Source organism: Meriones unguiculatus, chromosome 1 (genome assembly GCF_030254825.1).
Source record: "Meriones unguiculatus strain TT.TT164.6M chromosome 1, Bangor_MerUng_6.1, whole genome shotgun sequence".
In the NCBI taxonomy this organism is placed as follows: domain Eukaryota; kingdom Metazoa; phylum Chordata; class Mammalia; order Rodentia; family Muridae; genus Meriones; species Meriones unguiculatus.
In genome coordinates, this window is record NC_083349.1 from 75,093,557 (window position 1) to 75,107,909 (window position 14,353).

The window sequence follows — 14,353 nt, forward strand, 5'->3', positions numbered from 1 at the left end:
ACGTCATTAGCCATTAGGGAAATGTAAGTCAAAACGACCCTGAGATTTCACCTTACACCCATCAGAACGGCCAAGATGAAAAACTCAAGTGACAACACATGCTGGAGAGGTTGTGGAGAAAGGGGAACCCTCCTCCACTGCTGGTGGGAATGTAAACTTGACAACCACTCTGGAAATCAATCTGGCGCTTTCTCAGACAACTAGGTATAGCACTTCCTCGAGATCCAACCATACCACTCCTAGGCATATATCCAAAAGGGACTCAAATACACAATAAGGACATTTGCTCAATCATCTTTGTAGCAGCTTTATTTGTAATAGCCAGAAGCTGGAAACAGCCCAGATGCCCCTCAACTGAAGAATGGATGCAGAAATTGTGGTACATCTAAACAATGGAGTATTAGTCTGCAATGAAAAATAAGGAAATCATGAAATTTGCAGGTAAATGGTGGGACCTGGAAAGGATCATCCTGAGTGAGCTGTCCCAGAAGCAGAAAGACACACACGGTATATACTCACTTATATAGACATATAACATAGGATAAACCTACTAAAATCTGTACATCTAAAGAAACTAATCAAGAGAGAGGACCCTGACTAAAATGCTCAATCCCCATCCCGAAAGGCAAAGCAGATGGACATCAGAAGAAGAAGAAAACAGGAAACAACCTAGGAACCTGCCACAGGGGGCCTCTGAAAGGCTCTGCCCTGTAGACTATCAAAGCAGACGCTGAGACTTATGGCCAACTGTTGGGCAGAATGCATGGAATCTTATGTAAGAAGTGGGAAATAGTAAGATCTGGTGAGGACAGGAACCCCACAAGGAGAGGAACAGAACCAGAAAATTTGAACACAGGGGTCTTCCCGAGTCTCATACTCCAACCAAGTACCAGGCATGGAGATAACCTAGAACCCCTGCACAGATGTAGCCCATGGCAGTTTAGTGTCCAAGTGGGTTACATAGTAATGGGAAGAGGAACTGCCTCTGACATAATCTGATTGGCCTGCTCTTTGACCATCTCCCCCTGACGGGGGAGCAGCCTTACCAGGCCACAGAAGATGGCAATGCAGCCACTCCTGATGAGATCTGATAGACTAGGATCAGAAGGAAGGAGAGGAGGACCTCCCCTATCAGTGGACTTGGGGAGGGGCATGGGTGAAAAAGGGGGAGGGAGGGTGGGACTGGGAGGGGAGGAGGGAGGGACTTATGGGGGGATACAAAGTGAATAAAATGTAATTAATAAAATAAAATAAAATTAAAAAAAAAAACACCAGTCAGTGTCTGTGCAGCCGTCTCTGGTGTTGCCATACACAACACATGTGACTTGTCTTCTAGACTCAACTGGCTCCACCCCTCCTATTCTGTTGTTCTTGCTGGTTGTCCCATGGTACTGTCATCTCCAAAGGGTCTCTACTGCAAATGGACTGCAGCTTCACCAATAGCCTCTGATAAGTTCTCTTGAGGGCCCCTCACCCTGCCACATGGTGCCAAACCCCGACTGCTCTCTATGAGTATTTTAATACCGGAACTTCTACTGCAGTTGGGACTGCACCTTCACCAAATGACCTCTCCTGGCACCACACCTCAGCTGTTCTCCATGACCTCTTTATGCTTTGGAAAAGAGACCTGGGAGACTTAGACATTCTCAAGTTCATCTGCCAGCAAAAGGTATAGCCTGGTCCCTCTGTATCACAGCTTCTATGTGCTAATCTTGATTTAACAATAGATAGATAGATAGATAGATAGATAGATAGATAGATAGATAGCAACATAATTGAGGTAAAATCTTCTAGGAAGTGTTTTCTCAGTGTCAGCACACACAGAAGCCATGATCTGGAGTGGGGCAAGGCACTTTCAGAAGATTTTGCCTCAGTGATACAGGTCTTTTCTTAATCACAGTTGATTCTTCACCCCACAGAAGACCAGTATCGATTGTCCTGTAAAGCACAGTTTTCATTTTAGTGGCTCTTAATTAAAAAAAAAAATCACATGATCATCCTCAATAAAGTTTTTGAGGGACTCTTAAACTTCCCTCTGAAACTTCACAAACTGGGCCTCCATCATCTGCATTGCTTTCAGTATTAATCTTTTAAGTTCCCACAACAGTTCATTAAGCTCTGAATACTCAATGGCTTTTTTAGTCCACAGTCCTTCCATAGATCTCCAAAAACACAAGGTCTGGTCTGTTCGAGCAATAGCCCACTCTTTGGTACCAATTTCTGTCTCACGGTTTCTAATGTTTTGATGAATGATGAAACACCATGACCAAAAGCAACTCAAGGAGGAATGGGTTTATTTTAGCTCATGTCTCCATTGTAGGCTATCATGAAGGGAAGTCAGAGCAGGAACTCAAGGCAGGAAAATGGAGGCAGGAACTCCAGCAGAAGCCATGGATGAGTGCTGCTTACTGGCTTGCTCTCCATGGCTTGCTCAGATTTCTTTCTTACACAATGCAGGGCCACCTGCAAAGGGATGACAACACCCACAATGGGCTGGTTTCTCCCACATCAGTCACTAATTTTAAAAAGTGTCCTAAAGGCTTGCCTACATTACATTTTTCTTTAATTTTTGAGACTATAACATAACTTCATTCTTTTCTCCCTATAAACTCTTACATATAGCTCTTCTTTCTCTCTTTCAAATTCATGTTTTCTTTTAGTGTCGTAGCAAATTCCCTGCTCTTTGGGATTTTCTCAACTCTGATTTTTCTAAGATAATGCTATCTTGGGTCAAGTTGAAAAAACAAACAAACCCATGACTGAGTATTTGTCATTGTAAGCCTTTCTAGGTATATTCTGGAATGTGAGAAAATTTTAAATTACATGTCTATATAATTTTATATGAGGGTCCCATCTACTGGTTCTAACAAAGGATAAATTACTTATCACTCTGGAGAATGTACTCTGTGCACAGCATCTTCCAATATGAGTGTATAACAGAAAGTTAAACATTTTATTCAAACCTTCTAATCTTTTTCTTTTAGAGAGAGAAAGGGAGAGAGAACACACACAACTACATGTTCATTTGCCTGTAGAGGCTCAAAGTTTTCATGTCAGGAATCTTCCTTGATTGCTCTCTTACTGTATTCCTTTGAGGCAAGGTCTCTCAGTCAAACCCAGAACTCGCTGGTAGGGCTAGTCTCACTAGCCAACTTGCTGTGCGTATTCCACCTCTGCCTTCCAAGACTGGGTGGGTGGCTGTGTCCATCTGTCATTCACTGGGTTCTGGAATCTGGACTCCAGTCTTCTGAGCCACCTCCCCAGATCCTATCTTCTACTCTCCCTCTTTTTCTTCAACCTCACTTTACCACTGGAGCCTCTATAGGCTTATATAAGAACAAAGTTTACTTGTAAATGTTCAGTGGTCCTGTGTTAGGTCATGTGGGCTTGAAGACATTAGTCAGGCACAGACATGGGACATCAGAGTAAATAATGACAAAATAGCTGAGACATATGACAAGAGAAATGTCACAGTAATCAGATTTAAAAAAAAATATCAAGATTTAATTAAATGAAAAAAAGCCCATGCCCTGTGATTCAGGAGCACTGTGCATGCAGGGGTTTGCTCCCAACTTCATAGGAAGCACCATGTTTTTATTTCGCTGTTTCCTGTGTGGCGTGTGAGTTCACTTTTCTTTTTTTCTCCTGGCTCTGAGATGAGGAGGCACATCTGACTTGTGTTAGCATTACAGAGCTGTGGGTGGGAAGTTGCTGTCCTCCAGGGAATCATAGTGTTGTGCTGGCTGAGCTGCCCTGAGAGGTGTGCATCATCAGGTCAGACTCCATGGCTCCTGGGCCACAGTGTGCCCTCCAGTTCCAGAGAGACTGATGCACTCCCTCAGGCCGTGAAGTGGCCAGTCTGCTTTGCATCTCTCTGTGGGTTCCCTCAGTGGTCAAGGAAGCATGGAAACTTGACAGGGCAGTTGGTCTTACACATTAATCTTGTGTGTCCTGTACCACTTGTAAACATCACTGTGCCCTGGCAACTACAATTGTACTTACTGATCCTGACATTTGCCTTTATATTCTGTTTCCGATAAAGGTATAGAAAGTCTGATTCCTCTCAGTAAAATTGTCACAGCCTCAGTCTTGCTGTGGTCCCTCCAGCCCAAGCCTGGTTTCATTCTTCACAGTCATATCAGGTGACCTTGGCCCAGTAAGTAAGTGGAGCTGTTTACACAGGATGGTTGGTCTGACTCCATCTTAAGCTATCTAAGATCCTTCTAAAACTGTTCAAAACAAGCAAGCAACTTCTGTCACCTTTTTTTAATGATAGGCATTTTAAAAAAAAGTTTAAAATTTTTAAAATTATATGGTTTTTGGATGCGTCTGTGTTGGCGGGGGGGGGATAAACATGTGAGTGCAGGTACTGGTGGGGGCCAGAGGTGTCTGGTATCCCTGGACCTATAGTTACAGGCAGTCATGAACCACTTTACATGGGAACCAACCTTGGCCCTCTGCAAAAGGAGTGTGTGCCCTTAACCACTGAGCCATTTCTCAAGATCCATGATGGGCATTCTCACTGTCGGTGAACTGCCTCCACAGAAATCTAGGAATGTAGTGTGTTCTATTCTTATCAACTTCGGCAACAACAGGCGCTGCATGCATTCACACACTATGCGGCTGCTTCCGTGAAGCTTCACCCTTTCTCCCCTGTCTGTGGAAGTCAGCTCTAGGCCTGGCAGGCAGAGGCTCACCACTTCCTTTGGTCCTGGGAGAAGAAAGCTTTGGGCAGCAGCTAAATATGTCAAGTTAGCACCATACATCTCTGCATACAGCTGTCACAGTGGTGTTTGGGCTGGGGTTAAGTATATCAGAGTTCTCCAAGGGAAAATAACCATACCAACTTAGAATCACATTTTGAGTTAATCTCAGAAGTTACCTAGTACCTTGTGGCTTTTATGACTGACTGGTCTGAGCCTTTGTCACAAATAATTTGAGGAAGATTAATACCTACCTCTCAAGAGTGGTGAGCATTGAAGAAAGTAAGACACTTTCAAACTCTGGTCTGAAATAAAAATGTCATTTTTTATTGCTTGTTGGTATGTATATAAAAAGCATGACTAAATTTGTGTAATTTCTTCCCTTAACTACATACTGAAAATCATATCAACCTCAAATTCCCTTCAGACTGTGGAGATCTCGGTGAAGCCTGGCACACTGCACACAGCTGAGCGGGGTGCTGGGAGTTTAATGTGAAGGAAGGGCTGTGCACAGTTGGGGCATTTTAGGACCCACCAGCCAGCCGTGCATGGGTGAGGAGATAGGTGTCTGCCATCAAGTACCATCAATTGCTTCCAGGGAACAGTTCAGCATGATGTGGAGGGAGGCAATAAAGATGAGAGCACAGTGAATAAGTTGTTGACATCTCTTTGTGTCATTCTGAAACCTGGTAGTTTGGGCCCAACAATTCCATTGGCCCATTTCCCCTGCATGCGTCTGTCTGAGTGCTTTAGCAGTGAGTCTGCCAGTGCCCATCCAGCTGCTTGGCACATAAAGGCTGAGGTCACAGCTCTTGGTTCACTGAGACAACATAGGTGCGCTGCAGGAGAGCAGTGGTCAGAGACAGATGTGGCTGTTTTCCTCGCAGGTGGTGGCCTCGCCAGCCATAGACAGGTACAGCTTCCCGCCAGGACACACACAAATCTCATAGAATCCATGAGAGTTGCCAGAGGGACCCCGTGTTCCCTGCTTCAACTGGAGCAAACCAACAGTTTCAGCATCAAGCACCACCTGTTTGGGAGACAATGTGACATGAGACAGGAGGAAGGAGGAATGAGCTGCACCAAGAAAAAGTCACATTCCCAGCATATTCCAGAAAAGGTAGTCTCCTCCCATTGAAAATGAGCTGGGTGCTGAGCTGGGTACCTGCTGGTACTTGCATCCTATCAGAATGGCCTGTTTCTTTTACCTCTGAGTTCTGTTCTTTGTGCAGGCTAGGCTGACTATCCTTCTCCAGTGTGGAGAAGGGCCATATTTTCCTTTACCTCCTAGCTGGGCAAACCGACCTATTGTTTTACAATTAGTTCAGTGAACCAGATTGCTTTTGGTCTGTGTTGCTTCACTCTTTTTTTTAAAAAGTGTTTTAAAGTTATATTACAAAACTGACAGACTTGTTATGCCAATTCACACTTGTGATGATCCATGCTGAGCTCATGCTAAGTTGTTCTCTCCCCTTTAGGATAACATACAGTGCACAGAAATGGGTTCAACTTTACGTTTACCTATGGATCTCAGACTTCACCCTGACTTAATTTATGCTTGTTTTTTTTTAGGAGAGACAATTGAGTTCACCTGACTAGCTGTACTATTTTCATAAAGTCTTGCTATTATTTGAAACCCCTCTGTCTTCTTCTGAGTGCTGAATGCAGTAGACCAGAAGACTAAAGCCAGTGCAAACCCCTTGGAAACCATCAGGTTTGGCTAAATAAGAACATTAGGGAAGAGCCCTTGATGCTGCTAAGGACCTTGAGGACGGTTGCCTTGAGCAGCTTGCCCCTTTCTCTCAACACTGTTAAAAGGAAGTGGATGCTTTGTTGGTTTGTATAATGTCTTCATTGTCAGCCAGCTTAGGCTCCCTTTAATCCCGCTATCTCTCACCCATGAATTCCTAGCTCCTAATGAGGTGTCAGAGCATTGCTAGCTGTAGGACAGACAGCTTGCTCTGTGTGGCCTTGCACAGCAATGGGGCAGAAGCAATACAGTGGGCACGAGGCAGAGCCAGGGCATCTTTGAGTGCTTGCTTTTCCCTGTTAAGTCTGCTCTCTGCCCTATCCTGCCATACGGTTATTAGGTTAATTGTGTCCACTTGTTTCCTTCCCTCCACTGGCGGCCCACAGAGTTTTGCTGGTCACCGTGTTGGGTGGGAGTCCACACATCTATCCTCCCTTTGTTCAGCTTCTAGTCACGGGGAATCCCAACTGGAATTATAGTTCACATTGTGTGCTACATGCAAAAATGCTGCGTGATTCACAGATGGAAATACGACCATTTAAAAGCTGAAGCTCCTTGCAGAGTGTGGGTGAGACTACAGAACCCTTGATCTCCATCTTTGACCTTGCCAACTCTGGATCTCCTATGTTCCTAAGCTTCATTTTGCAGAGGATGTTCATGTCTTCGCTGTAGGTGACCGTTGGCTGGATTCTGTCCCCAGACCTGGAGTGGCTTCCCATGACCTTCTTTGGGGTATCATCATGCACCCTAACTGCATTTTCCTACTTGTGTTATATGAATGTCATTTCAAAATGTTATACTAGTGTCTCAAGACATGATTAAGCAAATATTTCCCCCATTTGTTTAATGAGGAGACAGGCACAGAGAGCCAGCAAACTTTCCAGAATTCACAAATATATTTGAAGAATAGGACTGATAACTCACAGGGACCAGGCTTCCTGACTTGCAATAGCCCTGGGCCCTGCTCTCCTTGCATTGTGCTTTACAAGTAGTTTCTGCTAACTCTCCCCATGCAAGCCTGGGGCAGAGCTGGGGAGGGAGAGTGTAATCATGCACCCCCACTGGGCTGGTGACAGCACTATGTGTGTGTGTGTGCACACACAGACACACAGACACACACACACATGAAACAGGAGCGTAGTACACATTTTTACACCCACACTCCAAAATGATATTTGATGGGCCTGTTTAAAAAGAATTTGTGAACCAATGCCTTATTTGAACACAGAAGCAAGTTCCCAATCTGTGCATGTTATGACTGCCATCAGCTTATGCTCTAACCTGTTGCTTTCCTGTAGACTGTACAGGCAGCCTGAAACACCTGGTTTCCCCACTGACTGAGCCTGAGCTTTCACCTTCTATTAATTAAAAAAGTTGTATAAGTCATGGTGTAGGGTGTGGCTGTTATACTATCTTTCTGGACTTGAGTCCTAGAAAGGAAACTTATTGTAGCTGACCTTTGAAGAAAATTGTTTTTCCTTGTTCATTTTATTTCACACTAAATTCTGTGCAAGAAAACATAGGGCTCTGAGCAACAACAGAGGACAGCTGTTATTTACACACAACCCCAGTAATAGCCAAGCTGGGAAACACGAAGTCACGAGGAAATAGAAAACTTGATGTTGTCTGCATGTCCCTGAAGTCCGCAGTGCTTTTCCACAACTGAGAACATGTTCCTTGGTGATGCAGATGCCAGTGGAAGGAAGTGAGCCCTTAGAAGGATGAATGTAACCTTCCGTGGCTTTTTCTGGTGCTTAAGTGTATTGGGCTCCTCCTCCACACTGTCTATGCTCTGCCTTGCATCGTGTCTTATTACCGACAGTGGGAGGCTAGCGTATTGATGTGCTGGTGGATGCAGCACTCGGGAGCCTCACCAGCGCGTACAACCAGAACCCTTCGTTAGCTCACCACTCCATCACTGCTCTGCAAGATGATGTCCATTTGAGAGAGGGCCTCCATTTTCCCAGCACGAGCTTTAACGTGAACCCCCCTTGGGGCATCCATGCTTAGACTCCGAGTTGGGGATTCTAACCTGAAATGAGGGGGGAAATGTTAAAAGGTGTCCTTGACATGGGCACAGCAGCCAAGAAGCTTCAGAGCCCAAGCTGCTCGGAAGACTGAAGTAGGAAGATGACTCTAGGGGAGTGGTTTTGGGCCAGTGAGTATCAACAGACTGAAGGGAGAAAGTGAGTCACCGTGCCAGGCCTTTAGCACATGGCTTAATGTAGAAGCGTAACTAACAAGGGATGCAGAGTCTTCAAGAAGCTTGAATATATCATGGATATGTCCATGAATATCATGGATATTGACATTCCCTGCACTTGGAAATCCAGAAATAAGCATTCTAGTTTGCCTTCTATTGCTGTGATCAAACTGTGACCAAAGCGCTTTCTTGGGGAAGAAAGCGATCATCTCACCTTATACCTTACAGTCCATCACTGAGGGTTGCCAGGGCAGGAGCTAAAGCAGAGCCTGTGGAGAAATGCTATTCACTGGCTTGCTTTCCATTGCTTGCCCAGCCTGATTTCTTTCATAATTCAGGGCCATCTGCCCAGGGGTGGCATGCTCACAGTGGGCTGGGTCTTCCCACATTAGTCATCAATCATGAAAATGTCCCACAGAAATGTCCACAGTCTATCAGAGCATCCCTTGTCCCAGGTGCCTCTACGTTCTGTCAAACTGACAATAACTAACCAAGACAGTAACAAAGAAATGAGCATCTTACTAGTGACAGCAACAGAAACAAAACTGAGTCAGTAAGCCAACAGGTTTGTGTTTAAGTCTGAGAGGAATAGTTTTAAAGTGGTAGCATTCACTTTAAAGTGAATCTCTAAAATGCCTATCTTATTTCAAGATGATTTTAATGAATTATTTTATAAGGTATTAAATAAGTTTATGCCTTAAGAAGATATTCTTCATCCTCATTGATACTAATTGTTTAGCATTGATTTTATGAGCCTTTATGAAATTAATGAGCATTATTATAGAATGTTGAGATAGTACTGAAAGGTTAGTTTGGCCAAGAAACTAGGATTATCCATGTATAGTGAAGATGCTTTACCAAATATAACACAAATGGCCTCTAGCTCAATTCTCATAGAATCCGTATGCCCGTCTGAAACTTCCTGATTTGTCTTTACTGTCTGCATTTCTGTAGTGTTCTGAACATCTACCAGAATCGCCCACTACACCGTGTACAACATTTGAAGGTTTTACTAGCTTGTGGGAACATTTATTTTCCACATTTACTACCTGGTTCCAAAGATCTACATCCCAATAGTCAGTATACCACAGCAATAACCTCATGTGGTGGTAAAAATTTTCTGTGTTACTTTTTTCTCTCTGTGATAAAAAATTCTAAGAAGCAACTTAAAAGAAGAAGGATTTATTTGGCTCATGTTTTAAGGAGGTACAGTCCATTGTGATTGGGACAGCATGGCAGCAAGCACTAGGGGCTTGAGATAGTTTGCTCACATCTTGGTAGATCAGAAAGCAAAGGGCATTTGGGTTAGAAACTGGTTATAACCCACATGCCCCACTCTGTTCCCTACAACTAGGCCACACCTCCTGAGGTGTTATACCTCCCCCAAACAGTGCCACGAACTGGGGACCTACTGCCCAAATACATGAGCCTGTGGGGAACATTCTACATCCTTACTATAATAGACCTTTTATTTTAAAAATATTATTTGATGCTGGGCACAGTGACTCATGCCTGTAGTCCCAGCACTCACAGAGGCAGGGGCAGGTGGATCTCTGTGAGTTTGAGGCCAGCCTGGTCTACAAAGCAAGTTCAGGACATCCAAGGCTACACACAGAGAAACCCTGTCTCAAAAAGCCAAATATGTTTATATATATATATATATATATATACATATATATATATGTGTGTGTGTGTGTGTGTATATATATATATATATATATATATATATAAATTTGACCTTTGACATAAAAAGGTATTAGTGGAATTAACAGTGGCTACATGATACCCAGCAGCCTAGAATTACAGATAAATTCTTTAAGAGCAAACTTATGTACAAAACTATTCAGTCATCATGCACAGATACATCAAAGATTGAGGGCATTAGCCCAAGCGAAACAGTCACAAAAGAAGAAATGTAGTATGTTCCTGTGACATGAAGTACATAGAACAGTCAAGTCCACTAAAGTAGAAAGTAGTGTGTTAGATACCAGAGCTGAGGTGGGGAGGGAGATGAAGAACTATTTAAGAATGATGTAATTTCAGCATAAAGAGAAAAAACTCTGGACATGGACTGTGTTCAAAACACTCTAGTTATATTGAATTCCAAAGAACTGCACACTAAAAATGGCTAAGAGGGTAAATTATAAATGATGTGAATTTTACCATAGATAACAAAGCTTTCTAACATTTTTGCAAACATGAATTTATCCTATACTTGCTTTTATAACATTATTTTCTCAATGAAAACTACATACATGCACACACAGACACACAAATGTACACACACACACATACAGTTGGAGTAAATTTACTTTCAAGAATGCTTATTTCAAATTTCAAAGTCTCTGTGGGGCACTGTACTCTTTCATGAGGCTTTGTTTTTGGGAGGCTGTGGTAGGGATGGATAGTGTAACAGAAGGAAGTTTGTTTGAAAGCCTGGGGTGGGAAGGGGTAGTAGGTGCGCAAGTGTGGGAGGCTCAAGTCAAGTGTGGGAGGAAAGGACTGCCAGGCACAGCCCTACCCATGTAGGGCCCTGAACATCCACCCATCACAACCATGACAGATACAGAGGCAACACAGCATTTAAAATAGTATCCATTGTGTAATGTCCCTCTGACAGGCATGTGATGAGCAGACCCTTGATGTCCTATGGAGCCTGAATAGATTCAGTGGGGACAAGAGAGGAAACGCCATGAAGCCACATAAAGTTTAGAACCAACAAGGCTTTGGGTTCTAATAACTAATGACCAGATAGTTATGTGTTGAAGGCCCTGAAAATAAAGGCAACTAGTGCAGTAAGAAGTGACATGGAGACATTGTAAGCATCTGTCTGCAGGCACACCTTGTTGTAAACTCTTTACTTAAGGTCCTGGAATGGGTCCGCTCTGACAAGGGGTGTCTCCACTGAGTGTTCAAAAATTGCTCCTTCTGGCCCTAAACAAAGAAGTAGAAGCCCAGAGATGTATCAGAACAAATGTACAAGAAGTGGCATCAGCCAAATTAAATAGCCTGTCCAGCCAGGAAGCTGAGCACCCCTAATACCAGAGGTTTTGAGAATTAGCTTACTCATCCAGAGTGGAAAGTTACAGTACCGACTTCCTATGAAGGGCCGCAGTCACAAGGCAAGCTCCGAAACCCACGGTAACATGGTGGTTACCTTCACACTAGAGAACAAGGGAGCCTTATCCTCGGCTGGCTAGCTATGCATGCATGTGCAGATATTTCAAGATCTGAAATCTGGAACCTCAAACACTTTGGGTCCCAAGCACTTTGAGTAAGGGATGCTGAGCCTGTAGTCTGTGTTTCTTTCTTTCTTTCTTTCTTTCTTTCTTTCTTTCTTTCTTTCTTTCTTTCTTTCTTTCTTTCTTTCTAACATATGCCTGTGGATCCAATTTTCAGGAAAAATCGGCACTACAGTTTCTGTATGTTTTGAGGCCACCACAATAACTTATCAGTAGAGTGTGATGTTTTCCCCATGCTTTACAAACCAACAGGCTTATTTTAAAACTAGAGAATGATATTAATCATCAAAAGGAAAAAGGAAGTAACTCACACTAACGCTGCATCCTTTTATATGTATTTCAGTAATACTAAGTTTCGTGTGTGTGTGTGTGTGTGTGTGTGTGTGTGTAACAGCTGTGTCTTATGTCATTTGTTTCTATAGCCCCGCAGAACAGATTTAAAGAATTCTAAACATCTGAAATACCCCCCTTGTGTTTCTGGGACGAGCATATCTCCCTCAGTCCATTTGATCATAGGCAAGAATGTGCCTAGGGGGTAGAGATACATAGAACAGGTGACATGCTGTTTGTCATATCCTACATTTAGCTATTGTTGGAGACCAGAGTTTGCATTTTTAAATCTGCATGCTGTAGACTTCATTACCTAAATAACAAGCAGTGCTGGCTGGAAAGCCATGCTGTGTTTAAAGCACAGCTACTTATCAAGCTTAGGGCAGAAGGACAGACTATGGCCCTGGCGGTTAGTGCAAACCTGCCATAAATCATCATTTCAAGTAAAACAGCGGGACAAAAGGGGCAGATAAACGAGAATGAATGTTCTGGGCAGAGGTTACCAGGGCAATGCTAATCCATTGTTCAGGTTATATTTAAAGTATTTCTTACCTCGAGTTTTATGGGCATATGTGGAGATTTAAGCAGCTGTGCTTAAATCTACATACACCCACTGTGATTTGTCCTGGCCTTTTGTGTGGCCCAGGTTCTGCCAGCCCAAAGGTCAGTTCCTACCTGGGTGGGACTCGTGCCTAGACTTCACCCATGACTAGGACCCATCCCAGGTTTAGGACCCACACTTGCCTGGACCTCACCTCTAACCAGACTCCACCCACGGTTTAGGCTACACCTCTTGCCTATGCCACACCTCTTCCTAGGCCACACCCTGGTGCCAATTGCTGTCTTAGTTTCTTTTCTATTGTCTTGATAAACACAAAGACCAAAAGCAACAAGGAAGAAAAGGGTTTATTTTAGCTTCCAGTTCCAGGTCTACCACTGATACCCAACCAGGAACTGGTTAGAAATTCATTCTTACATCCTATACCAAACCTACTTGTTTGTGGCATAGATGGGAACTACCCTCCCAGGCACATGTGTGTCATTGCTAGTCACTAGCTGTTGGCACTATTTGGTGAGGGTATGGAACCTTTAGGAGGCTGGCCTAGCTGCGGAAGACACTGGTTGCTAGGGGCAGGCCTTGAGGCCCATTCCTCTTAGCATTTTTTTGTCTTGAGCTCTTTCTGTTTCCTGAACCTCTGAGATGTGCAAAGCCGGGCTGGACCATCAGCTCCCTCAGCCACAGAGTAAGCAGGTTCAGCCTCCATGCTTTCTCTCCCACAAGAGACTGTGTATCCTGAACTGTGAGCCAAAACAAGCCTTCCCCCCCCCAAGTTGCTTCTGGCAGATGCTTTGTCACAGAGACAAGAAAAGGAACCACTACACTACTAAGCCAGAAATTCTAGGGACAAATGTAACAGACACAGACACAACAAGCCCCAGAGGTGGCCCTGACGCAGCAGGTAACTTACACTGCAGCTGCTCCTCAGTTTCCTCATCTGTTTCGCTTACCATGCTATAACCTGAAAGGAGTCCTGGGCTAGGGAACAGTTCATTCTCTGTAATGGATGGCTGGGTTTGAGGAAATCTAAGTTTCTGTTTATACTCTTTTCTCTACTGTTTAAAATTGAACGCCCTGCAGTGCAGTGATACTTTCCAGGAGCTAGGCTGACTCTGCACTTGGTCCACCAGCAAGAGTAGATTGGTGGTACCAACATGCTCTGACCCATGAGGAGAGAAGCCTACTGACAACTTACTGGCAACTAGTACAGAAATGGCATCCATGTCAAAAAAGCCAATGTTTTCAATACAGACAGCCCTGAACTTATAACGGTGCTACGTTCAAATAACCATGTCATAAAACGATAATATTCTCAAGTGGAAGATACATTGAATCTACCTGAAATATCAGCCAGGCCATCTCAGCAGCACAGTGCCCTGCAGAGTGGGGTGGCTCAGTCAAATGCGATCCAGGGGCTGACTGGCGGGTACAGCATTGCTCGCTGTTGCTGTCTAGCCACGAGGACGGGACCACAGAGTGTTAGTCCAGGAAAATATCCACATTTAAAATTTTTAACTAGTTTCTACTAACCATGTGCCATGTCTCCATTATCACAAGGCAGACAAG

The 14,353-nt window shown here is 43.8% G+C and overlaps 1 protein-coding gene across 2 annotated transcripts in view; it reads right to left on the reverse strand.

The window, feature by feature from the left end:
• Positions 1 to 5,009: 5,009 nt before the first annotated feature.
• Positions 5,010 to 14,353, reverse strand: part of LOC132656808 (gamma-sarcoglycan-like) — a 61,041-nt gene continuing 51,697 nt past the window's right edge. For both annotated transcript variants that reach the window (XM_060391951.1, XM_060391948.1), the window contains exons 7-8: positions 8,362 to 8,485; positions 5,010 to 5,733 (exon numbers count right to left, since the gene is read on the reverse strand). In XM_060391951.1, the coding sequence (XP_060247934.1) occupies positions 8,481 to 8,485 (5 nt within the window). In that variant the 3' untranslated portion in view covers positions 5,010 to 5,733; positions 8,362 to 8,480. The remainder of the gene's footprint in view (positions 5,734 to 8,361; positions 8,486 to 14,353) is intronic.